This window comes from Chaetura pelagica, unplaced genomic scaffold (assembly GCF_000747805.2).
Source record: "Chaetura pelagica isolate M959 unplaced genomic scaffold, ChaPel_1.0 scaffold222, whole genome shotgun sequence".
Classification (NCBI taxonomy): domain Eukaryota; kingdom Metazoa; phylum Chordata; class Aves; order Apodiformes; family Apodidae; genus Chaetura; species Chaetura pelagica.
In genome coordinates, this window is record NW_009952711.1 from 9,644,738 (window position 1) to 9,672,277 (window position 27,540).

Below are 27,540 nucleotides of genomic sequence, written 5' to 3' on the forward strand. Positions count from 1 at the left end.
ACAAGAAGCCTCATTCTTTACAAGCTTGTAACCAGATCGATTGTCCCCCTGTTTGGCATGTTGAGGAATGGCAGCAGGTATGACTGGGTTACAGTTTAAGTGTGTTCCTCTGGCTAAGTGCTTGGGAGTCTCTAGCTGGAATAACATGGAAAGTAGTTTCTAAACTTTGTGTTTCAGCTGATTTCATTAAAACAAGCCTATCCAGGGTCAAAACCCACTAATTTTTACTACTATGGCACTGATACCACGTACTTCCAACATCACCTCTCTCTCTCTATGCCCTGTAAACACAATAACCTGCTTTTGGAGACATTGCTGGTTTTGTTTTGGTTTTATTTTTTTTTGTCTTAAGGAAACGTTTCCTAAACTCCTACCAGGTATAATAACTGATCTGAGACACAGGCAGATCTATGTGTAAGATGCATGTTTTTCTTAAAAAACGTTCTGCCACTTCATTGCATTCAGGTGATGAGTTTTTTTTTTAACTTAGTAGTTAGAAGCTTATTATCTCTAATATATCAGATGAACAATTTCACAGAAGAATTTTCTACATGCTGTTTGCTTTTTAATTAAAAGTAGATGTAATTTTTCAAGAGAGGATAATTGGGGAGGGGGTAGTTTACCGTGTTTGTGTAAAATCAGTGTGATGGGAGAGCACAGATGTAAATGTAGGTGTTACATGCTACGTTCTCTTTCTTAGTGTTCACGTACTTGTGGAGGAGGGATTCAGACCCGCCAAGTGTCCTGTAAGCAGCTGCTGACAGATGGCAGTTTCCTGAAACACTCTGATGACACCTGCCGGGAACCTAAATTACCAACTAGTAAACCATGTGCAAAAATTGATTGTCCTCCTCAGCTAGTCATAGGAGAATGGTCCAAGGTGAGCAGCCCCAATGAGGGTGAACCAAAACCTTCAATTACAACATCAGCTCTAAAGATTTCTCCTTGGGTGAACAAGATGTTCGGAGCAATTCATTCACTGAGTAGCTGACTGTTCTGCAAGGCATGGACCTGGACCAGACTGTGCATACAGTTGCTGTGCATTCCTGCCTGCAAACAGGCTGATCTCATCCCCCTTCCCGAGCTGTCTTTGAGCTGCTGAAGGACAGGCTGTAATGCACTTCATGTATTCTACTAGACATGTTTAGCTATCAATTATTTAACAGTACAGCTTCCAAAAAATCAGATCTTTGCATTATTCTGGGATATGTCCTCCTTCTTTCCTATTTAGTGCAAGCTTGTTACCACTCCCTGCTAAAAAAAAATAATTAAAAAAAATTATTGAAGCGAATTAAGAAGCTGCAATTAAAGTTCATGCAATACAAACGTGGAAAGAGGGTTGAGAGACTTGACATAGACTGTTGAGAACAGGCTGAATTATTTCTCTTAGATACTAGATCTCATTGCTCTGTTCTGCCTGTGGTTGGACATAAATACTGTCATGTTATTTTAATTGTTCCTGAGTTGCTTGCTGGAACAAATTATCTCTTATATTCTTATTGCCTGGAGAAGTGGAGGGAGTTTAATGTCTGGATAACACAAAGATTCATATGAAGTAGAGCGTCTGCACTGTTTCTCTGAAGGACAAAAAAAAACCCAACACCCCGAAAACCAAACCAAAAAGCACACTAGTTTAAAATTAGCTTGTGTGGTGTGGGACACCAAGTTTAGCTTGACTGCATCCTTCCTTTCACAGTGCTCAGTAAGCTGCGGTGTTGGAATCCAGAGAAGGAAACTTGCGTGCCAAAACCTAACAGCAAAGGGCCAATATGTCACATTAAATGGATCAATGTGTAGTGGTCTGTCTCCTTCACTGCTTGTAAGGTCTTGTCAGATGAATGCCTGCAACAGTAAGTATGTTGCTTTATGTAGTTTCTTGCTGATTTGGAACGATCTATTTATAAAGAAAAATCTGCATACAAGTTAATGCACTCATCTCCCTGTACTTTCACATTAGTAATCTGGCATAAACTGAGTGTCATAATTACTAGACCAGTAATAACAGGATTGGTTTTCATTTTTTTCTGGCAGTCAGAAATATAGGTTATGATCTAATGAAGTAGTTTTAGAATACATGTTATATACCTCTCACCCTCATACTTACCTACATTTAATCTGATTTTTTCTCTATCTCTTACTCTATCCCAAATGAAAAGCCCCAAACAAAACACAAAACAAAACACAAAACAAAACCACCAAACATAAATTGAGTACAAATTAATAAGGACATTAGAAAAGATAAGAATCCAGGTCTGGCTTGTCTTTTAACTGTACATTTATATTACAATAGACATTTTGCTTAGCATGGTGGAATTCAAAACCTGAAGCTCTGTGCCAGTGATAACTTTAGGTATAATTTCTCTTTCCTTGTAGAAATGAGAATCCCAGTCTCATGAGCTTTGCAGGAAGTTATGACAGTATAGACACTCTTCAAAAAATCCAGTATTTTATTGCTGTCTATGTAAAAATCTTTTCAGAAAAAACTGTCTATAGGAGTTGTACAATTTAGGCACAACTGGGTTATGATATGATGGAGGTTGCACTGATTGCATGTGTACTGTTGATGGAAATACTGTGCTGATCTAGACTGTGTTAGTTACATACAATCATTTACAAAAGGCAGTTGTAAATGCAGGTTTTCTAAGTCTGAACCTGTACTCTCCTTCCTTTATAAATAAGAGTGTTAGTTTGTAGGTTTCTGGAGCAGGGCACTGGAAAGAGAGGAGAGTAGTTTAGTTTTGGTGTGGGGGAAAAAATCAAAAGCTTTCATGAATGGCCTGGTTTTGATCAAAGATCACAGAGGTAGATGTGTTTTGACCCAAGTCATAGTGCTGTCAAGAAAGAGATACTTTATATATTTTGAAGCTTTGCTTTAAAAATTATTCACAAAACAAAATGAGAAATAGAATAATTACTGATTTATACATAATATGAAACTTCTTTTCCTGGCCTGCATTTCAGATTAACATGCCAAAATCCTGAGGTTCAAAACTCCACTTAAATAAAGCCCTGTGGACTTTCAGGAATGTCCTTGGCATAAGGTTTAATAAAATATTTTGAGCTACATATCTATCTGAATTTAATTAATTGTGGATAGTTGAATGGCAGTGTAGCTGGTTTGCAAATTGCTTAGCACAGACTGATGTTAAAGTTTCATTGTCAGCTCTCACCACAGTGCCAAGAAAGCAGGACAGTGGCCTGCGGAGGGAGTGTGATTGTGCAGAATGGGTGCAGATCAAAGTCATAAAAGAGAATCACTGTCCTCTCCCTGCATCTCTACAACCCTTTGGAACTAGAGAGCCCTTGCAGCTTGGGTCTGCCTTGTGATTCCCTGGCCTGGCAACAGGTGGGCAGGAGAAGGCATGAGACAAATCTGTACTCATAGATGCAGTTGGGTTTTGCAGAAGGAGCCAGAGCAGCTTTGGATTCACAGGAACATGCAGGAGGCATCTCCTCTTCTTGCAGCCATGGGTTTAGGCTGCCTTGAAAGAGGAGTGAATAGAAGACAGGAGCTTAGTCTAGCCCTTGAGTGGGCAGGTGGCCAAAGGATGACAGGGCTTGGTGAGAGTAGACTGGTGTGTGGCATGTGTGCCCTATGGGGTCCCTGGCTTTGGGAGCAGCACTTCTGAATGTCTCCCACTGATTAAGATTCTGTGACTTAGATGAGCACCTTCTTTTTTTGCTGTCTCACAACAGTGCTGATGCTTTTATAATTAATCTTTCATCCTGGGACAAGTAATAATAGCTGTTTTCTAGTTAATAGACATTGGTAACTTGGAAACATTCCTGGCTGTGTGCTCTGAGAAACAGGAAATAATACCAGTCTAGCCCTTAGATCACCAGGACCTGCCACCCAGTGATGGCTGTAGAAGAGCATTAGAGGTCATAGACGCAGATGGGTTTGTACCAAGTGATAACATCCAACAGCTCCGCTGCCATCTAATCATTAAGCAACATTTACCTTGGAGAAAAAAAAGCAAAACATCTCTCTCAAGCAGTCTTTTACCTCAGCAGCTGCAAGATTGGATGATAGTAAGGATCTAGAAAATGCACACTTATGTGGCCTCATATTCATAAACCCATTTCAGCATGGGTTTATGAAAGGCAGGTCCTGCCTGATGAACCTGATCTCCTTTTATAACCTGATGATCTGACTTTTGGACCAGGGAAAGGCTGTGGATATTGCCTATCTGGACTTCCAAAAAACATTTTACATGGTTCCCCATAGAACTCTCATAAAAAAAACCTGGCTGCTCATGGCCTGGATGAGCACACAATCTGTTAGATCAAGCACTGACTGGACAGTCAGGCTGAAGGACTGGTGGTGAATGGAGTCACATCCAGCTGGGGCCAGTCACAAGTGGTGTTCCTCAGAGCTCAGTGTTGGAACAGTTTCTGTTTAACATCTTTATTGATGATCTTGGTAAGGACATAGAGTGTGTTATCAGTAAGTTTGCAGATGACACCAAGCTAGGCAGGAGTATTGATCTGCATGAGGATAGGAAGGCTCTACAGAGAGACTTGGATAGATTGGATTGTTGGGCTAATGCTAATGGTCTGGGCTTCAACAAGGCCAAGAGCTGGGTCCTGCACTTGGGCCACAACAGTCTCAGGCAATGCTCCAGGCTTGGGGAAGTGTGGCTGGAAAGTGTCTGGCAGAGAAGGACCTGGGGGTTCTAATTGACAACCAGCTGAATGTGAGCCAGCAGTGTGCCCAGGTGGCCAAGAAAGCCAGTGGCATCCTGGCTTGTATTACAAATATTGTGACCAGCAAAAGAGAGGTGATTGTCGCCCTATACTCAGCGCTGGTGAAGCCACACCTGGAGTGTTGTGTCCAGTTCTGGGCACCTCAATTCAAGAGGGATATCGAGGCGCTGGAGTAAGTACAGAGGAGGGCAATGAAGCTGGTGAAGGGTCTGGAGAATAAATCTCTTTAACAACACTTGAAGGAACTGGGAATGTTTAGTTTGAGAAAGAGGAGGCTGGTGGGAGACCTCATCAGTCCCTACAGCCACCTGAAAGGTCATTGTAGAGAGGTTGGTGCTGGTCTCTTCTCACAGATAATTAGCAACCAAACAAGAGGCAATGGCTTCAAACTGCAACAGGGGAGGTTTAGACTGGACATTAGGAAAAGTTTTTTCACAGAAAGAGTGGTTAGACACTGGAATAGGCTGCCCAGGGATGTGGCTGAGTCACCAACCCTGGATGTGTTTAAGGGTTGTTTGGATGTAGTGTTGGTGGATATGGTTTAGAGGAGAACTTTGTAGAGTAGGGATGATGGTTGAACTCGGTGATCCCAAGGGTCTTTTCCAACCAGAATAGTTCTATGATTCTATATATTTATGTGATCTTATATATTTAGTTGCCCTGCCATCCACAAGTCTGAACTTTGTTTCACTTCTAGCTTTGTTCACCAGCCACCAGTAAAAACATACACACACCCTTTAGTGTTGAACTGCTAATGAGGGTTAGTGGTCTGTCTTTTTTTTAAAAAATGAAATGGATGAGACTTGTTAACATATTTATAAGTATGCACTGGGTTTAATTCCATGTTGGAATAACTAGTGTAAACAGAGCACAGCCTGAAGTATTTTCATTTGTGTTTAAAGTTACACTTACTGTGTCTGTAAGTTGGATTTTGGAAAAGGAAGATTTAATACTGGAACACTTCCCTAAAAATAAATATTTGGAACCCAGTAACTTATTAAAAACAGGATGCTACTTTAATAATTTTAGTAAACTGAGTGTCTAAAGCAATTAATTTGTTGTACCACGTGAAATGGTTGGAGGAACCATGTATCTGGATAACGAGTACTGATTTAAAAGCTGTGTAATTATGGAACCATTATATCCCCACAGGTCTGAACTAATTACCCAAAACATTGAAAATAACCATTTTGTTTTATAAGCATAAGAATGCACTCTAGGGTGTAGTTCATATAGTGCACACACTTATTGAATGCTTGAAGCATTTAGCTTTTCACCTATTTCTTCACAGCATATTTGAAGCTTATGTATATTAGAAGCATGATTGACAACCAGCTGAATGTGAGCCAGCAGTGTGCCCAGGTGGCCAAGAAAGCCAGTGGCATCCTGGCTTGTATTACAAATATTGTGACCAGCAAAAGAGAGGTGATTGTCGCCCTATACTCAGCGCTGGTGAAGCCACACCTGGAGTGTTGTGTCCAGTTCTGGGCACCTCAATTCAAGAGGGATATCGAGGCGCTGGAGTAAGTACAGAGGAGGGCAATGAAGCTGGTGAAGGGTCTGGAGAATAAATCTCTTTAACAACACTTGAAGGAACTGGGAATGTTTAGTTTGAGAAAGAGGAGGCTGGTGGGAGACCTCATCAGTCCCTACAGCCACCTGAAAGGTCATTGTAGAGAGGTTGGTGCTGGTCTCTTCTCACAGATAATTAGCAACCAAACAAGAGGCAATGGCTTCAAACTGCAACAGGGGAGGTTTAGACTGGACATTAGGAAAAGTTTTTTCACAGAAAGAGTGGTTAGACACTGGAATAGGCTGCCCAGGGATGTGGCTGAGTCACCAACCCTGGATGTGTTTAAGGGTTGTTTGGATGTGGTGTTGGTGGATATGGTTTAGAGGAGAACTTTGTAGAGTAGGGATGATGGTTGAACTCGGTGATCCCAAGGGTCTTTTCCAACCAGAATAGTTCTATGATTCTATATATTTATGTGATCTTATATATTTATGTGGCCTGCCATCCACAAGTCTGAACTTTGTTTCACTTCTAGCTTTGTTCACCAGCCACCAGTAAAAACATACACACACCCTTTAGTGTTGAACTGCTAATGAGGGTTAGTGGTCTGTCTTTTTTTTAAAAAATGAAATGGATGAGACTTGTTAACATATTTATAAGTATGCACTGGGTTTAATTCCATGTTGGAATAACTAGTGTAAACAGAGCACAGCCTGAAGTATTTTCATTTGTGTCTAATGAGGGTTAGTGGTCTGTCTTTTTTTTAAAAAATGAAATGGATGAGACTTGTTAACATATTTATAAGTATGCACTGGGTTTAATTCCATGTTGGAATAACTAGTGTAAACAGAGCACAGCCTGAAGTATTTTCATTTGTGTAGTTGGATTTTGGAAAAGGAAGATTTAATACTGGAACACTTCCCTAAAAATAAATATTTGGAACCCAGTAACTTATTAAAAACAGGATGCTACTTTAATAATTTTAGTAAACTGAGTGTCTAAAGCAATTAATTTGTTGTACCACGTGAAATGGTTGGAGGAACCATGTATCTGGATAACGAGTACTGATTTAAAAGCTGTGTAATTATGGAACCATTATATCCCCACAGGTCTGAACTAATTACCCAAAACATTGAAAATAACCATTTTGTTTTATAAGCATAAGAATGCACTCTAGGGTGTAGTTCATATAGTGCACACACTTATTGAATGCTTGAAGCATTTAGCTTTTCACCTATTTCTTCACAGCATATTTGAAGCTTATGTATATTAGAAGCATGCAGTTTCCCAAATATCATGTGTGTCACCAGTGTAGTTGTCATTTATGTACCTACCAAGTGGAATAGTAGTGATGACTTCAGATTCAGGCACACTGAGAAGCATCTTGTTTTGTGTCTCCATTTCCTGGCTCATCAGCTCATTCTGTAGGCTCTGAGTTTTTCCTCTGTCACACAGCAAAAGGCTTGGTCACCAAGCACAATTGAATTGTTTTCTAGCACCAATGCAAAGTGTTTCCCAGCTCTTCTCATCTGGCCAATTGCATCATGCATGAAACAAACTCAGGAGGTGTGGCCTTCATCCTCTTACAGTGGTTGTTTCTCACCTATCCAGTGTTTGCTTAGTTAGGAGAGTTAACTGATCAGTGGGGCACAGTAAGTCAACACAGTCCCATCCAAAACATTGCAGTCATTCTTGTGTTGTCCTCAGTGTCCCTGTCTGGCCACTGCTGGGAAAGCCTGCCTATGCTGGTGTTTCTTCAAGCAGCTCCCCAAAAACCTTTCAGCATCCAAGGACCTGCAGCTAAGGGGAAGCTTCTTAATACCCTGTATCTCCATACCCAGGCTGTGTGAATCTATATGCAGTTACTGCCTGCTTTTGTCAATTTACTTGATTACTATATTCAACCTCTCAAAATGTTGACTTATTTCTCTTTTTCCTCTCTCTCCTCCCTGCTTTTTTGGCACAATACTGCGAGAAGCTCAAAGAAATGACCCTCAGCCAAAGATTACAGAGTGGCTTTGCTTCTTGCATGTGCCTGTGTCTTCATTGACTCTTTCACCTCCTCTGTTCCTATCAATTTGGCCTGACTCTATCAGACAATCACCATGGCCAGCTGACAATTTCAATAAAAGTCAAGGGGAGCCTTATTTTTTCGATAGGTTTTATTCTGTTTAGGTCATTCTGCACTCGACAGGGCTCAAATACAGGGAAAGTGGTGTTGTGTTCAATTTTTTTAATTCTGTTTTTCCATTCCTGTCATGCCTAGTCTTTCTGAGGCAGAAATAGGAAATATAACCATTATATATATATATAATCTACATATACATTCATGCATGTGCACATCATCTACATTCTTCGTATAGGTATATGTTGCCTGTATCTTCTTATTGTTAGGAGACTTGAGAAAGAAGCAATAGAATTCTTGGCTAGAATTCTTGTTATGGTTTATGTTTTTCATATTTTTGCATTTCTGTGACTCAGATAAAAGCTCAGGCTGTTGCAATCTGACTTGAACAAAATCAGGAAAAACTGTCAAATATTCTGTAAAAAGCAGATTTTGTAAACATGAGTGCCAATGGCCAGATACTTTTCAGCATTTCTTTTTCTTTCAGAGATTAAACCAAAGCTTCCAGAAAAGCACTCTGCTCAAGGACCTCAGATTGTCAGCATTCACCGAGTTTACATTCAAACAAGACAAGAGAAGCGCATTAATTTCACCATAGGAAGCCGAGCTTACTTACTTCCAAAAACATCTGTTGTAATTAAGTGCCCTGTCCGAAGGTTCCAGAAATCACTCATCCAGTGGGAGAAAGATGGACAACATTTACAAAACTCTAAAAGACTTGGCATCACTAAGTCAGGCTCGCTGAAAATACATAGTCTTGAAGCAACCGATATCGGTGTGTACCGATGTATCGCAGGCTCTGTGCATGAGACCTTTGTCCTCAAACTCATTGGTACTGACAACAGATTGATAGAACCACCAAGTCTCAGAAAGCATGCCAGTGAGACCAGTAATGAAGATCACAATGAGGCCAACAGCTTTGGGGCCAAATGGCATAAAATGAGCAAAATGTGGCAAATATGGAGTAAGAAGAATGAGCTCTACCTGGGAGACAGGCAAGTAAGTGATCAGCCATTTCTGCGAAATCTTGAAGCTTTTGGGAGCAATTCAGCAGAAGGCTTCAGCTCTCGTGAATTCAAGAATAAACGACTGGAGGCAGCAGTTCTCCAAGGTGCCTACAGCATGGACACTGTGCAGTTTGAGGAACTGATAAGGAACATGAGCCAGCTCATTGAAACCGGAGAAGTCAATGATGACTTGGCTTCCCAGTTAATTTATCAATTAGTAGCTGAGTTATCTAGGTCTCCACAACCAACTACTGAAAAATGGAAGGGGGCCCAGGATGACAAACTTGCCTCAAAACTCACAGGAAAATCACCTAATGAATCTGAACGTACCGGCACAAAAAACGTTGATAAGTTAGTGTTGGATCAGAAGGTTCCAGTTATTATGAGGCAAAAGGAAATTCCTCGAGTTTCCTTCAACAAAACAGTAACAGTACGAATTGGAAATACTGTTTTTCTGACCAAGAATACTCATGCTGTCAATCTACTGTGTGAAACAGCTGGGATGAGTGAAGTGAAATACACTTGGACAAAAGATGGCAAGACAATAAAGGACTCTGAGAGGTAAGTAAATATCTTCTATTTTTTAATGGCTTATTATGTCCATATCAACTGTAAAAATTCACCCTGCTGTTGTAAAAATGAGATATGCAGGAACACTGCACCTTCTGTCTTTTAATTTAAGTAATTTATTTTTTTGTCTTTCAAGCATCTGTCATTTTGTTTGGCTTTACTAACATCCAAGTGTATGTCTTTTTCCATGGTATCCCATGGGAGGATTGACTTCTCTTACTAGGTGAAGTGTTTTGGGTGTCCTAACTGTGGATTTTGTGATCTGCCTTAATTATTTCAGCTGCATCAGAAAATGAATGGATTTATATATGAATTAAGAAGCCTATTGGGTTCATTCATATGCCAAATACAGAAGAAACACATTAAAAGCTTCTGCTTTGGCATAGATGAAAGAAGTCTTACTTCTTATTAATTTTAAGGAGGGAAAATCACAGAATGGTCCAGGTTAGAAAGGACCTATGACAATCATGTAGTACAAACCCTCTGCTAAAGTAAGATCATGTACAGTAAAATATCACTGGTACCTTCACCATCTTTCAACACCATACATTTTTAGGTGTACCTGTAGCTGCATAACCTTAATTTAAAAAGAATGAATGAGCTTTCATGGTTTTTTTTTCCCAATGCTTTAGATTTTACAAATATTTCTGTTGAGGACAGTGGAATACAAAATAATGAAGAGCTTGTCTTGCCATCACATTTCAGAACTATACTCGAAGAACAAGTTCAGCAAGTGTTATATTCTGATATTTGCTCAAGACTGAGCAAATACTTTTACTTCATTGCTGATAAATTACAAGCTCACTTGATAATACTAGCACTAACTTCATGTGTTAGCCTCTTGGAATTATAGCTAGCTCTTGAGTAATGAAAAAAAAATGATTCTGAGATGATAAAGGCGCTATTGGATATTTCTCAACATACTTAACTGATTAACTGCACTGCCAAGAAAAATACACTTCTGCAGGGCAATCAATTAAAGCAAAGACACCAAAACTAAACCATTTTTTAAAGTGCAAATGTTTTTGGAACCACGTAGCTCCCACCAGTTATATTTATTTTGTGACATACGTGTAATTTCCCATTAATTTGTTGCAAGTAATAGTTTCATTTTTTGGACATTATCGTGTTTTGTTTATTCATGAGTATCTGTTTGATTAGTAATGTCTGCTTTCAGAAGTTGCCTTAATTTTAGCTCAGAGTGGTATTCTGGCACTTAGAGGATATATTGGGAAACTAGGATTCTTTCCTATTTTATTTTTTTTTCACAGTAAGGTTTCTTACACAAATCCATAGATATGTGTGTGCACTTAAAAGCAAGTGACATTAATAGCATAACATCTGAAAGAGAATGTGAGGTGGTAAATGGGCTGTTTTATTTCTTGCATTTGTAAATATTGATATTTGAGCCATATATGAAGTTGCTTGTTTTGTTGAGGCACAAATGTTTTTAATATGTTTGGATCTCTTACTTCTTTAAGTGTAGTCAGTGTGGGGGAATGCCAGAGCTACAGATTTTTTTGATGTGATGAGTGTATAGCTTAACTTATCAGGAAGGTAACAAGGGGGAAAAATCCAGGCTGCTGTTATCAGCTTCTGCCTCAGCCTGTGATGTTCTCTCTCATGCCTTGCCCCTCAGATGGCAGGTAAGGTGTTCAAGACACCTGTGGGTTTTTGGAGGAAGACTTTAGCTTTAATGATGAAAATATTAAAATCAAACAACCTAAACACCCCCAAACAAACAGACAAAACCAAAATAAACCCCCTCCCCTGAATAAACAATTTACAGTAATTGGGAAGTCAGATTAGACCATACATTTCTGAATTCCTTAATCATCCTGAAAACCAAACTTGTTCTGGAGAGATGGATTTCTTTCTAAGCCTAATATATTCAATTGTGGTAGTCTGATTTATTCATGTTGTTGTTCCTGAGGGATTCTGGTTTTGGAGTAGCAAACTCACTGTCCTCCCAAGAGCTGAAGAATGATCTATGCGTGTATTGTTTAGTGTTCCCCCTTTGTCACCGAAGAGGAAGCAGGACCGTTACTGCATGCACTGCTCCACAGTGATAAAACACCTAAAAAGGCTTTTGGCTGCTGTATCTAACTCTTGCAAGAAGATTCTGCTGAGTTTGTCCCCAGGGTAGTAACCCTTGTGTCTCCTTGAATATTCTGCAGAGTGATACTGGACACCGTTGGAAAAGTGCAGATTCAGAATCCTACAGAAAGGGAACTTGGTACATATGGATGCCTGGTGGTTAATGACTTTGGCTTTGATACGGAAACTTCCTTGCTATTGCGTGCAGGTAAGACTGTAGCACCCACAGATTTGGGCATGTGTTTTATGGTTTATTTTTATATATAAGCATCCATCTCCCCTCAGGTGTGAAATAGTTTCTTTTGCTGGCAATCCATGACAGTCTGCCTGATGTAAAAGGCAGCAGTAAAATGGTCCTGTTGTTCTAAAACCACAGTTGGTGGAAACTGAGTCTGCTTGTATCTATTTCACCAGTATTTTCTGGCTGTTGCTTTGCAAACTGAATTCTGTTCCAAACTTTTAAATACACGATCTATGTTTTAAAGTCAAAGAAAGCTTTTGAAACTGATTATCCCTTTAAATTCAAAGAGATTCCTGTCATCTTGTCCTCTGAATTAAACGTTACAAACCTGGGAGCCAGCAGTGTTTCGGCAGTTGTTGGAGGCACAATTATGGCAAGAACTGGAGCAAATATTCTGGTTGAATGTCCAGTGAAAGGTAAGCAAGAACTCAACTGAAGTTCCCTGTAATGTTGGAAACAGAAGTTTACCTGAAGCCTTGAAAGAAACAAACAGTGAAGGCAGAAAATAATTGATCATTAGTCATTTTTTATCAGGCATGTCACACACACCAGCCCTATTTCTTTTCTATCTGTCACTTTAATTTATACACACATATATATATGTTCAAACTCACTTTCCTTTAACAGTACTTTTCTTTCCATGAAGTGATCTGAGGCTCCACTACAGAGCTTAAGCCAACCAGAGTGCATGACTATCTTGCTGCAAGTATCGCCAGCTGACTTGCTCATCAGAGAACTTTCCTTATCCCTACTTGAGATGCACACATGTCTAGACTATTGTTAAAACTGAAAATGAAATCTCCAGCCATAGCTTAATAGAACTTTAAACCTAACAGTGAAGTAAACTAACCTTTTAGGGCCATCAGTCTGCAGCTGCAGTAAGGAAACAAAGAAAAGTGCCGAGCCATGAGAGCACGCAGATATTTTCTAGCTCAACATCTGTGGAGCAGCATTAATGTTAATCAGAAGCTAAATGCATTAAGCAGTTCACTGCTTCATTTTATTTCCTAGCCCTTTGTTGGGAAGGTAGATATTTTCTTTTTGATCCCAGTTATTGGCTGTTAAGTTTAAATTGTAAGATTTAACTCCCAGCAGCAGTACTCTGTCAAATATTTAATAGGCTACGCTCAGCCTTTGGTGCCTTGTTGAAGATGATGTATGAAAGTGCTAATAACAGTGAACATTGCAACTGAGTGCAGAGAAACTGCAGAGAAGTCAGAGCTGTTCATGTTGCGGGGGGAGTGAGTATCAGAAAGCGTGTTGATACTGAGCTAGAGTAGTGATAGAATTATATATATATGCAAATAGTTCTGCTCACAATAGTGGCGCCAGCCTGACATCTATTAGGACATGTAGCTCTGCTATTTGCTGTTGTACCAAGACTAATTCTTTGATGAAGTAATATTTTCCAGCTATAGTTTGGCAATGCTATGTATAACTGACCTACATCTCAAATTCAGCAGAGAGTTAATGTCACACTGTTAATATTAATATTGTTTGGATGGGTAAGCAGCTAGTAATTTAAATATAAATTAATATTTTCACATGGGACTGTAGATTTCCAAATGCTTTAGAACTGTGTATTTTCATGAGCCAAACTTTAGTTGTACTAAGACACCAGTGTTGACTTAAAAAATGATTTATCTAATTGCTTTATTTCCTGTAATTGCCAAGGAAGTAAGTATTACTGTTTGTGAATATAACAGAGCTTGCAGGTCTTAATACGTCCCTAAGCCTAGAAGCAGAAAACCTATGAAATGATCGAAGCAGAGTTTTTATGATCTCCTTTCCTAAATGAAAAGTAGTAAACCACTGACTTTAGAAGACTGAATTTAATAGCACTTTATGCTAATATATTTGTCTAATAGGTGGCACCCAACAATATGTCTCTTTGTAGTGTAGTAGGATGAGAACTTTGTAGTGAATGCTAATAAAACATCTTGTGAATTATCAGACAAGCAAAAAAAATACTATTGCTCTAAATATTCTAAAAGTCCTTTTCCTATAAGCTGATAATGTGAGGTTGTGAGAGTCCTTTTCTCCTCATTAGTGTTAAGCAGATAATCTGATCTGTTGGACTCTTGCTAACTCACAAACCAGTTTTCCTTAAGAACCATCTGATGAACAAGGTGTCTGTGTGTGTGAAGAATATTAGTGCCATGCCACTAGTAGAATTCTGAAATTGCTTTTAAATTTCTTGCCTGCGATCATTTCTGAGTTTATTTTGTTTCTGCAGGCTGAATAACCTTTCGTACTTTTTTATAGTTGTTCAAACCATTTTTTTTTAAGGCTTATTCAGGAATTTTCCTTCAGAAATGCATCTAAAAATTACGCATATATGCAAAGTGGTAAAATAATTGTTCCTTTAAGAGAGAATATAATGACATAGAACTTCAGCTGGAAGTAGAGGCAGGCTACCCAACAACATGGCAAAGGCAGTTGTGAAAGTTAGAGAGATAATGCTCTCAGGAAAGGTTTCCCAGCTTCCTCTACTGGCTGGGTGATGGTTGTGCAATAAACCCTTTAATTATTCAAGGCTTGAAGAGAACCGTGTGTTCCAATTCGGGGGCTCTGGGTTCCTTAGGCCACATACCACAGGACAGCTCGTGTTGGGTGGTTTGAACAGGAAGGACATGAATTTTCATGTTACATGCAGTGTCAGCCAGCTGATCAGGTTTTTTCTTTTTTCATTGTTACTGACTTAGCTCTTTTTGTCCTTTTGAAAGTCTTTCCTGCACACTGCAAAAATAATAGTAAGAATTAAAAAAAAAACCTCTGACATGCTAAAGAGCAGTGAATCCTAATCAATAGAACATGAAACAATAGTTTAAGAAAAGTTAACTAAGCTAATAGTATCACTTTCTTGTCTTTTTAATTTATAACAAAACTACTTTTCCACTAATTATAATAAATTCACTTTTTATAGCTCCCACACGAGCATATGCTAGAAGATATTAATAACATTCTGGATAGATTCATATTTCATTCTTACAGCCAAGAGCTTTTCAATCAAAACACATGGTATAAATATCAATACTGGTTGCTCCAAATTGCTCTTGGATAACATTTATTGTATTTGCAGAAAAGAGTGTCTTGTGATTATTACTAAAATAAACTAAAACTGTCAGACTTCATTTATTGTGAAACCTTGAAAGTTCTAAGTTTAATAAGGGGGGAAATATTTAAAATCTGCATAAAATGTGCATTGTCTGCCACCTGCTGGTGAGAGATTGGAAGGGAAATAGACTGAGCTAAGGTTTATACTACGTCCGTTATATTGCGTCTCTCAAATACCTTGGCAGAGGCTTTTAAAAGTAGGAACTTCGTATTTATCCAAATTCTGCATATTTTGGCTCTCTAAGAACAACATATTGACTAAAAAATGGTGAGAAATACACAAAACCTGTTGAATCAGGGTCATCTTTTTACACAGACGTTTCACAAAGATGGACCAGCTACTTGCTGTCAGTGTTGGAACTTGAAACAGGTCCAGAATAAATCAAGAATTTGATTTTCCATCTGTTCCTTCATTTATCCACACTATTCCAATGTAACTTTGATGCTGCTCTTTGTCTTCTATACTTAACCCCTCAGATGACTTCTCAGTGAAGGAAAAGCAGCAAGTTTAATACATAGAATTCTGGCATTTAATTTATTTTAGAAGGTTTTCTTTTGTCTTTTTCTTTTCTTTTTTTCTTCCTTTCCTTTCCTTTCCTTTCCTTTCCTTTCCTTTCCTTTCCTTTCCTTTCCTTTCCTTTCCTTTCCTTTCCTTTCCTTTCCTTTCCTTTCCTTTCCTTTCCTTTCCTTTCCTTTCCTTTCCTTTCCTTTCCTTTCCTTTCCTTTCCTTTCCTTTCCTTTCCTTTCCTTTCCTTTCCTTTCCTTTCCTTTCCTTTCCTTTCCTTTCCTTTCCTTTCCTTTCCTTTCCCTTCCTTTTTTTTTCCTAAAATATATTGGTAATGGATTTCAAAGGTTTAAAGGAGTAAGTATGAATTTATTTTATGAGGAAGGGATGACACTATTTATAACTAGTATAATAAAATAAAAATCTTTTGATCTTGTACTTCTTCTAATTGTAAGTGCATCTATGTTAGAGTTTTTGTTTGGATCAGGCATAAGCAGGAAGGACTGAAAGATCTACTTCAAAAGCTTAATTGTGCTTTGCTTTGTGTCTTACAACTGGAAACCTGAACACTTGAATCCCTTTGGATAGAACTAAACAGAAGGATTTGCCTGGGGATTATACTTCTTACTTTCCATATACTAATGGGCAGTAAGTCCAAGGGTCCAGGCAAGATTCCCAGCATAGTCCAAAGAAATCCTCATCCAAACACACAGCAGGTGTGCTTTGGCACCTTGGTATCAGCTGTCCCTCCTTACAAGCACGTTTCTGATGTCCCCTGCTCCTTGCTAATGTAGATGTAGCCTGCAGAGTTCATGGGGGCAAAAACCCAATAAATTGGAATGTTTTTACAGCATTGCCTTTTTTGGTATAGCTTCCTCCCTTTCTCTCCCAGCTTTCATTTTCTGGGCAGGGTTTTCCTTCAAATTCCCTATTCAGGAAGGGTTAAGAAGGATTGTGTTAGAGGGAGGTAAAATTTTAGCAATCTATTAGAGTTCTTGGAACGATCAAAAAACATGTGGGTATTCCCTTGGCAGTTCCTACTTCAATTTGCAAAAAGCTGTCAAGAAATTCCCTAGGCAAAGTTTAACAAATTCTCATAGTGTAAAAAGAGAGGTTAGCTCGTTGGATAGTACCTGATTAAATGGTCGGAAGGAACACATGGCCAATTTTATAGTGGAGAGAAGTTACCAGTAGAGTTTCCCAAGATTTTGCTCTGGGATTTGTGATGTTCAGCATTTTTATAAAAGTTCTGAAAAAGAATGTGAACTGCTGGATAAAGCTGTGAAAGATGAACATTTATAAAGGATAATCAAATCTAAAGATCTAGAACTCTCTGCAGAGTTGCAGCAACATCACACAAATAATGTTTAATAGCTAAATGAGGATAAAGGATGTCCAGAATTGATATGTGCATAATAAATGTATCTGTAGAACAAATAACATTAAATACAGACATGCACATGGCTGTACCTGAAACACTGAGACTCAGATTGTGGAGTTATGTGGTTAGTTCCATGGGAACACCAGCACACTTAAGTTCTTGCAGGTGTCAGCCAGAGAACTAAGCAGGACCCAACAGAGCTCTGTAGCAAGGGTGGAATGGAAAAGGGTCTCTTAGAGGAATCTCTCTAAGAAGGTCACCAGAAGTTAGTGAGTATATCTAAATGCTGCCAGGTGTTGGTACCACCAAGGAAGATGGACTATTGCCTGTCTGGTAGGAGAAAGCAGAAGTAATAGCTTGGAAAGACTGTGGAAGAGCAGAGCAATATCTAGAGCACAGGTTGGAGGATCATACCAAGTGACAAAATGTCTCACACTGCTCTTTGTCCACAATGGTTATTCCCAGTAAAGTTGCCAGGATTCATGCAGGTAATTTCAGTAGCAGTTGTGGTTCAGGCTTTTTAGGGTTTCCTAGAAGCCAAGTGCTCAAGCCCAATTTGGATGCACATAAAGGCCGTTTGTGGCTTCTGCTGGAGGGAGTATGAAGAAGTATCAATCAAAGCAACTGCATTGTAAGTAATGCTGAATCCACTGCAGGGGTTAGTGAGTGTAGAATAAATAACAATCAGATGACATTCATCATGTATATTACTGACCCAGAATCATTTCCTCTGAAAGATGACATGTGAATTTATCCTCCAAAGTTGGGTAAACCTTTAGTGAAGTGCAGCAACGTGTGGTTTGTGCCAGCAAAATTCTGCCTTGCTCTTGAATGGGAAATACAGAATGCTTTATGAGATCCTGCATAGCTGGGGGAAAGATTTCTGAAGACATATCCAATGTTTTAGAGCAACTAGGTAGTAGGCCAAGATTTTTATGGTGTGCAATATTTCATAGGGCTTTCAAGGTTGGAGGAAATTTGTTTTTGAACACTGAATATTTTAGGGGCACCCTATAGTGTGGATTCTTCTTTTTTTTTTTTTTTTTTTTAGTGAAGTGCAGCAACGTGTGGTTTGTGCCAGCAAAATTCTGCCTTGCTCTTGAATGGGAAATACAGAATGCTTTATGAGATCCTGCATAGCTGGGGGAAAGATTTCTGAAGACATATCCAATGTTTTAGAGCAACTAGGTAGTAGGCCAAGATTTTTATGGTGTGCAATATTTCATAGGGCTTTCAAGGTTGGAGGAAATTTGTTTTTGAACACTGAATATTTTAGGGGCCCCCTATAGTGTGGATTTTTTTTTTTTTTTTTTTTTTTTTTTCCCCCTTCTTTTTTAAACATGTGTTTCACAGTCCCATCTGGAGCTGGAGGGTTTTTTCCGTAACATTTGCTGTCCCAGAGCCACTCACAGTGGAAAATGATTATTATTTTTTATTATTTTTATTTTTTTTCATGGAACATTGAGTATTTTAGAACTGCTCCCGTGCTAGTGGAAAATAACCTGCGTTTGAGGTCCGAAAATTCGATTCTATTAATTTCAAAGTTTTATAGCCATTTAGGTCTATAGCAGAAATTTTAACATCAAAGGATTTAGATCCATTTCAAGAGTAACTGTCTGATTTTTAAGGTTTTTTCTAAGACTAAGAAGGCCTGAGTTCAGGAATGCAACTTTGTTCATGAAGGACAATTTTTGATTTTAAGCATGTGTTTGTTTGCATTTCCTAGTAGGGATGGATTTAATCCTATGCTTAAAGTGCTTTCCTGACTTGGAGCCATAGGATGTGATTGTTTGATTCTCCTACTAGCTGATGTCAGTGATGGAGCTCCCATTTGAATTGCTGGGATCAAAACTGTGCTTGGGAATTCAGAGCCTTTGGCAGTTTGGATGAGTTGACACCTTTGGGCTCCTCCTCAGCTGCATCTGCATGGAGGTGGGGTATGAAGGAAACAAAGGTGGCTACAGGCCATCTCTTACCTCTCCCCCTCTTCGTACTGGCTGGGGATCAAACCAGGAATTCTTCAGCTTGAAAGCAGTATTTTATTGGATGTAGATAGGGAATTACTTCCTTCCAGGATTACAGACTAGAATTACCTTTTCACTTCCCCCCCACCCTGAAGAGAAGGTCTAGGAAATGATTCCCAGAATGATTTGGTGTCTTCTGACAGATTATAAAATAGGCAGCCATTCTGTAGAAGCAGCTTATGTAGATGTGTTAAATTTGGACAGTAAGGTGAAAGATAAGACACATTTTAAAACTGTCTGAGAAAGGATAAATTACAACAGCAGGAGCTTCTTTTGAGTTAAAACAGAAGGCAGAAAATTATAGCAGTGAGGAGGAAATATATTTAAAATTAGCTTGTAAACATCTCTGGTAATAGTCTTCTTGCTACAATTCTGTAATGGAAAAGGCTCTGGAAGACAGTGTGAATGATGTTTTTGTCCATGTAAAGTCCTTACCTAAATAAACTTTTATTTAAAGGAGGGTCAAGCATCTGCAGTAAAATTCCACATTGTGCACAGGTTGAACTCCTCCGTGAAGTCCTACAAATACGTCCCTAAACTTAAGTGCCATTTCAGTTCCATTCAGTTTGTCATGTTTAAGGAAAAAAAAAACAAACAAAAAACCACCAACACCTCATAGTTTGACTTGTTTTATTCTAGTTTAGTTTCTCTTTGGATAATAAAACAGTACTTAAATTTTTTCATGTTTTATTTACATGGATACTACAGGATAGGCCTGAACTATTTGCCTGGCAAAAAAAATGAGCTTTTTTTTTGCATTTTAATAGTATGCTTGAACTTTATCCTGAAGTTTCTTTGTAGGTGCTTTTTGTAATGAGGAATGTGGGCATTGTGTATTTTGCCTGCTTTCTCACAGGACTGGATCAGTGAGACGTGACTGGCTGTGCAGCGCTGCACACCAGTACGGAAGAAAAATTTGACCTCAGGAATAGTAAAGATGGAGAATAACTTTTACAGAAGAAGCATCAGAAATCTGCATGATGGAAGCTTTTTCTCCTGAAATGTATGAATGGTGACTGCGTGCTGGGTTGTGCTGTGTGCTATGTTATGAGAAGAAGATTTATGCAAAGCATTGCTAAGCATGGAGACTATTATAAAGCTTAATGCACATCTAAAAGTAGGGTTTTTTTAGTATTCTCCAACAGTAAGAGTTTCTCCTTGTAGGAATTCCAGAAATGACAGTAAGCACAGGAACTCCATGTCTCTCACAAGACTTAGGGCAGAAAAGGACTTTTCACTGGCAATAGGAACATAGAGATAAACTGAAGTTGTCCAGAAGGGCTTGAAATGTACATGCTGCCTTACTGAAGAATGCAAAGGCACTGAACTCTAAGGAAAGGTCTTTTTCTCCTGCTTAAATTTTTTAATCCATTTATAGGGTATCTATTAGCAGATGAGAAAGATCCACACAGTAAAACTTTTTCTGGCCAATTTCTCTACTGTGTCTCTCTGGAGGCACAATTTCAAGAGATTTATATCACCTTTGTGCTCACCAGTTTCAGGTTCTCCTGACAGGCAGGGTTGGAGCCTGTGATAGGTCCCTGAGCTCTTCCCTGCAAGTATCTTCCTTTTTTCCTTAACTCAGGGATCAAGATAAAGATTTGTACTCTCAGTGGCAACCTAACCGAAAGGCCATGAAAAAGGACACAGAAGGAACTTGATTGCAAATATCAGTTGTTCTTAAGCAAATGGTCCAATATCTCCCAGGCTCACTCTTGGATAGTAAATTGGTTTCTGCATAACAGAAAGATTGGGGAAAGAAAAGGAACCATGAAATGCAAAAACTTGAAGGGTCCTCAAAATTATTGTGAAGAGGCGGCTCAGAGAGTCTTAGTATATTAGAAATTATTAAGAGATAAGAATATTACTTCCCATGAGTTTTGGGTAAAATGGGATACAGGAGTGTTGTGATGTTCCCCATGACTATTTTCAGCTCAAACAGCTCACATTTATGGATGCACATGAAGGTATCTAGATAACATGAACTCTGTTTTACAGTGACAGTGTGTGATAACTGCATACAGTGCATAATAGTGGTGTTTTTCCATGATGTATATAACTGAGCTTTTCTCATGGATTTCCCCCCCCGCCTTTTATCTGTAAGTGACAGCACCTCTGAGGTTGCCTCAATGGATTCCTTGTGCACTTCAGTTGGGCTGGTTGCTGGACTGCCATGCAGGGCTCTCTGCCCACACTTCTGCTCCTTAGACCTAGAATTTATGTTTGTGTATTCACATTATTCACTTGAGAGATGGTCTGATTTCCTTGTGTGCGTGTGGTTTTATTTGCTTGTTTCCCCTAAAGAGAAATGCACACAAGTCTTTGAAGAAAGAAAGGGGAATCATTAGCTATAACTTCCAGTGAATTTAAGGTATGTGTCAGATGCCCCATTTTCAACTTAATTCAGAGGCAAAGCCGTTCTGAGGATTGCTTCTGCAAACTGAACTCCAGCCCAGGTTTTAAAAGGCTCTACGTGTCTCTGAATGAGACACAGGTAGAAGAGTAGAGACATGGCAGTTTTTCCAGGATAAACTTTAGGATACAAACCAAGTTTGGAAAAAGAGAGATTTTGCTTAAGCTAAATCCCAGAAATGAGCTTCATTTCTGAATGCTGTGGTGAGAACAGGGAGGACTGTATCATGAGGTGATATTGGGCTGAAGTTTGATAGGGACTGAGGTTAAAAGCTTAAATTTGAACTTTTCCAAATATTTTTGCGTTTTGTGGAATTTGACTTTAAATCTTTTTACTTCAGTCCCACCTCAACCATGCTGCTTCTGGCTCTGATTGGTCTTCAGGATTTTGGTGCAAGTTAGGTTAATCTGGCTGCAAACTTCTAGACCTTAGATTAAAACAGCTCAGGATCCTCACAACACCTCCTCAACCCATCTGTAGTAAGTATATATGCCTGGATGGCCATGGAAAGTTTACTGTAAAGGAAAAATATGTCTGAGAATGATACACTTCAGCCAAAAAGCTGGGGTAAAATGGAAAAAAGACCCTTAAAACAAGACCTCATTGCAATTCCAAAAGGATTTTTTGAAGGTGGCATAAAGCTTCTTCTGGAAACTTGAAAAACAGATTGGTTTTTTGGACCCTTGTGCACTCTACAGATCTGTACTTTATGCTGTTTTATTCAGTAAACACAATCTCATTAATTTAAAAGCCCCCAACTGTTGCTAAATTGTCTAGAATAAAATCTGTGATTATGCAGAAGAGTGTTCCTCTCCACTGTCTTTCTAGACAAAGTGGTGGGGCAGCTTTTTCCTTCAGTGAAATTGCAGGTTCCAAAAAAATGTCTGGTTCTTATTACAGTAAAGGAAAAACTCGAGGTGTGCATTGGAAGTGCTAAGCCAGTGATTGAAATGTTAAAATTGTTCCTAAAAGCTATTCTACATCATGAAGACATCATATGTAAAGTAATCCTGCACAATGATCTGTGAAGAGAGGAGACTGAATTAGCATTCAATATGGCTGAAACTTCCAAATGTCCCACATTGAGGTCAGCTTCTATAGCAGAACCCAGTTTGGTAGTCTTCAGTGGGCACTCATCAATGTATTTAGGGAAAACACAGTTCAGGTGAAAGACAGTTCAGCTGCTCTGACTTGTCTTTTGCCCTGTGCCTTTGCACATCTCTGCAGCTGGTCACTGTGACACCCCTGTCAGACTTACCCTGTGCTTTGTTCAGGATTTTGGAGCTTTAAAAGAGCGCTTCTGCTGCAGCAGCTCAACCTGAGCACCAGCAATGAAGTGTCTGATTTGCCAGCTTGCAAAATATCCTTTTAAAGGCAGATGTTTGAGGAAAATAAAACAACAGCAGAAGTCCTCCCACAAGGGTGGTACTGTGCCAGTGGAAAAATAATCAAATTAAAAGTAATTCACTGATTGAAATTTAGAATGACAAGTTATCTGCAAATGCTGGGTTTCTCAGAGCTCTTTAAAGTGGGAATGATGGTACAGGAGATTGCTTAACTGAACCCCTCCTTTGATTGTTAATAGCTCTTTGTGTTCATTTTCCTTCACACTGCACTGTTACAAGTTGTATATATGGCATCTGCTACTTGGATAAGTTTTCAGGAGCTTTTTGGACAGAAATTGGGCACATGTATTTCCTCATCTAATGGATACATGTATCCTTTTCTTTTCAAGAGGAATACTATGTCTCAATGTCTTTTTTTCTTCATTTTTATTTAGAAATGGAATATCCATTCCTTAGTAAATTCTGGGATGCAAGTCGAATGAAAAACATGGTGTGCATGTCTTTGTCAATTGAACCTGATTGGGGTTAAGACTCACATCTTGCAGTAGCCAGACACATGAGCACATTGCTTTTGTAGGGCTGGGAGCAGTTTTTAAAGCTGTTCTGTAAGCTTCCCTTGCAGTGCTTAGCCTTTAATCTCAGTGGGGTACTGAATTAATAACAAGCCTCACAACTGGGAAGTTTTGTTGTGAGTGGAAAAGGGAGTGGGTTTGCTACAATGTTGTTACTTTGATTTACACTGTCTGTGAAATGACAGAGGAACTCAGGATTCTTGGATGTTATAGAAGCAGTTAGCAATGTAAAACCTATGGTTTATCTCTCATAATACATGTTTTAATTTTAAAGGTGTTCCCCAACCAAATGTAGCATGGTTTAAGAAGAAAGACTTTCTGCAAAGCAATTCTTTCTTAGTTTTGAATGGCTCTTTACTTCTGAGGAATGTTTCCTATGAAGATGCAGGAACATACACTTGCAGAGCGTCCAACGCTCTTGGAAAAGCTGAGGCTGTGTCTGTTCTCCACTTAAGTGGTAAGTACTAAATGAGAATTCCTTACTGATAACAACAGTGAGCCACTTCAGTTATGAGGGTGAACCAATGAAATAGTTGGGGAGATATTTAACACTTTATTATGAGCTTGGAATTTTTGATTGCTTCTGACTCCCTGGGATCTGTTCTCTATTTTATGTTTCCTGTAATAGTGGATATAAGTACAGATGGCTTGACTTGTGACTTCTTTAAAAGTTGTTCCATCTTCTTGCTTTCAGGCAACAAATATCAGCCCGTAAGCCAGCAGACACATTAAAAAACTAAATCTACTGTCATATTATATTGTTCCCAGTGCTTTTATCTAGGTAAACAAAGCAGGCTTGAGTTATTCAGAAAATCTGCAGGGAAGTGCAGTGAAATGATAGTAAAAGCTGTTTGGGGAGTTCGATGTTTTTGTGGGTTTTTTTCATTATAGAGGCCAATAAAACATAAGGACATGGAAAACAAAACAATTCTTAATATTAATTGCTAAATTTCAGAATAGATAACAGAGACTCCATTTAAATTACTATTGTAAGGAGATTAATCATGTAATACTTTACAATACTTTAGATCCTTTTTTACTTTAGATCCTTCAGGTCTAGAGACAAATGTATCATCATTTTGCTGTACAAAGTACAACAAGGTACATATGACCAATCCTGCTACAACGCTTGCTTGCTTAGGCACACGTGTAGGGCAGGTTATGGATGGTTGGATCTGTTGGCCAAGAAAGTGGTACCGAAGACATAACAGGAGTCTTTTGTGTGAGGATGAGTGTAGACTGACACTCCCTTCTTGGTTTCAGTTTTCCTGGATTCCATCAAAACCTTCAGAGTCCCAGAGAGGAATATTATTATTATGACATGACTGGGAAAATGGCTCACAAGAGTCCTAACTTTATTTCTGTTCCTGTTCATGTGATGTTTGTTAAAATAAATCTGGGGTGCATAGGAGAGGGACAGGGACAAATTCTGCAATTTTTCTTGGCTCTGCAAAACTGCAATGAAATGGGCAGACTTCTGGTGTCTGGACTTGCAGATTGCCCTGCCTCAATGTTGTCTGAAGCAACAGCATGTCAGCAGTTTGGACTTGGCTACAGCAATTCCTGCCTGACCTGGGGCCATCAAGCAATTGAGAAAAATCTGGGCAGCTTTTATAATAAAGTGTCCCAAGAACTAGCAAGGCCACTAGCCTTTTGCCTGTCCATGCCATATGTCCATGGTTCCTGGGGGTTCTGTTGAGACTTTTTTCCCCCAGTGTTTACACAGACAAGCAGGAGGCTTTGTAGAGACATTGCACACTGAGGAAGAATGTTGAGCCAATGTAAAATGACCCATGGAAGTTAGACTATAACAAAAGATTTAAACCATTCTGGAAGGAGAATCACAGAGAAAGATGCACATTCGTTGAAACAGAAATGTTGACTAAGTGGCAAGAACTGTGTGTTATTAACACATTGCTCACATTTTTGCAGTTACTCTGCCTGGCATATGATAAAAAGGAGTTGCTATAGTGACAGGCATATGATTCTGCATACATTATGCTGTCTCTGTGCGTGATGAGATTTAAAGAGATTTCTCTTTTTCTGTTGTAGCACTTTATCATAATTCCATCTAATGGAACAGAGGAACTGACCTGATTCTATTCAGATAATTGTTTTGTTTAAAATTCCTGTATGTGAATGACTGGTACTGGAATAATAAAATTGTCATGAGAAACAGGAAATACATCCTGTAAATCTTGGGTTTAGACTGTTACAGACTTTTTTTCCTAATAAATAAAATGCAATTAATTTGATTGATTCAGAAAGTTGCATAAACATTATAAATAATTTGTTTCCCTCTTTACATATCTGAAGTATATATGTTAGACAGAAAATTTAACTGCATAAATGAGATTGATCCTAAAGAGTTCCCAAGTGCTATTATCCTCCTGCTTCCTAAAAAGCATGTTGGATATTTTAATGCAATTTTTTTTCTTAGCATCTTGATTTAATTATTACTAAGAGATGTTACACCTTGTGTTACAGAACAAAAACATGCAGAAAATAACACTCTGTTATCAAAGGGAAGCAGAAGAAAATGTGTCCTAATGGCGACTACAATTGGTACAAATGTCAGTGTGGTACCTGGAGATTCACTAAGAATAGGTATGTTGGCTTTTTTACTTTGTCATTTCAATTATACTATTTATTAATCTAATTAAAAAGGAAAGGGCCCCATGGAGAAAGTGACTGTAATTCTTAAGAGTCCAGGATGACCTTTAAGGCCCCTACTCAACCCTTTCTATGATTCTATGATTTCGTAACCATATCTCAGCTTTCTGTTGTCAGGGAGGGAGCCTTTTCAAAGATTCAGCTTTTCAAAAAGTGTTTTAAAATGGTGACCCTTCAGACCTCACCTAGGTGACTCACCATGGGACTGAAGTTGTGCTATTTCTTTGAGCTTCACTTGAAAATGATGTTGGGGCATTCAGTGGTGCTCTGTAACTGCTTTTTTATTTTTTCTGTCTAAATTAATAGCTCTGTTTCTGACCCTGCTTGTGCCTGCGGAGTGAAAATGCAGCAATTTAATATATTTATGACTCCCTTCCAAAACAGATAGAAATCCTTTCAGTGTAAACCTATTTGCACATTGTAGAATATAAGATGAAATCTTTTTTCCATTTAAATGATTGATCTTCAGTTGATGGCTTCATTCATATAGAAGTTTGTAAGAAAGGGAAAATATAAAGAACTATGGTAAGTATACATAGCTTACACTGCTTCTAGCCTTCAAGGGACAGTTGGATCTTGAGTCATAGCTTGGACTTCAGTGAATACATTTGTACTCCTGTTTTAATTTAGACTGGTAAGATCTTTTATGTAGAATGACACACTCATGCACACTTATTCACAAACTTTTCAGCATGTTTAGAAAGACCTGCTAAAATGCTGTTGATTTTTAGGTTGCCCGGTGTTGTCCAGCTACAGAAATACAGTTCACTGGCTTTTTGGAGAAAGTCCAATTGAGGAAGTTAAGACTTTGGAGTACCGACCCCTGGCTGGGGGTCGTATCCTAGAGGTGAACACCAACTCGGGTCAATTTGCTGGACAATTCCAATGTTGGACTTCAACCAGTGCAAAACCAATGTCAGTTTGGGTAAATGTCAAGAAGGAAGGTTTGTTGAAAATTATATGACAAATTATTAATTTTTAAAAATATTTTCTTTCACTCTGTAAAGACTTACCTGAAACTTAACCTGCTTCATAGAGAAGGTAATTCTTAAATACATGTTTAACTTCACTTGTGTGAATAGTCCAATTTAAGTCAATAGACAATGAGAGTGGGATATGGGGAATACTGTGTATCCAAATACCACGTGGCGGTTCACTTTTCTTACCTGTGTAGCTGAGAAGCTGAGAGAATGTTGCCTGGTTTGGTGCCTTGCTGCTTAAACAGTTTTAAAACAGTCAGGTTTTTTTA

The 27,540-nt window shown here is 38.7% G+C and overlaps 1 protein-coding gene across 1 annotated transcript in view; it reads left to right on the plus strand.

Moving 5' to 3' along the window:
* ADAMTSL3 (ADAMTS-like 3) overlaps nucleotides 1-27,540 on the plus strand; it is a 182,240-nt gene that overhangs the window by 145,584 nt on the left and 9,116 nt on the right. Inside the window, exons 17-25 of the mRNA XM_009994484.1 lie at nucleotides 1-77; nucleotides 701-880; nucleotides 1,697-1,850; nucleotides 8,833-9,913; nucleotides 12,100-12,227; nucleotides 12,548-12,676; nucleotides 23,893-24,075; nucleotides 26,106-26,225; nucleotides 27,023-27,235. The exon at nucleotides 1-77 is cut by the window's left edge and continues 110 nt beyond it. Of these exons, the coding sequence (XP_009992786.1) occupies nucleotides 1-77; nucleotides 701-880; nucleotides 1,697-1,850; nucleotides 8,833-9,913; nucleotides 12,100-12,227; nucleotides 12,548-12,676; nucleotides 23,893-24,075; nucleotides 26,106-26,225; nucleotides 27,023-27,235 (2,265 nt within the window). The remainder of the gene's footprint in view (nucleotides 78-700; nucleotides 881-1,696; nucleotides 1,851-8,832; nucleotides 9,914-12,099; nucleotides 12,228-12,547; nucleotides 12,677-23,892; nucleotides 24,076-26,105; nucleotides 26,226-27,022; nucleotides 27,236-27,540) is intronic.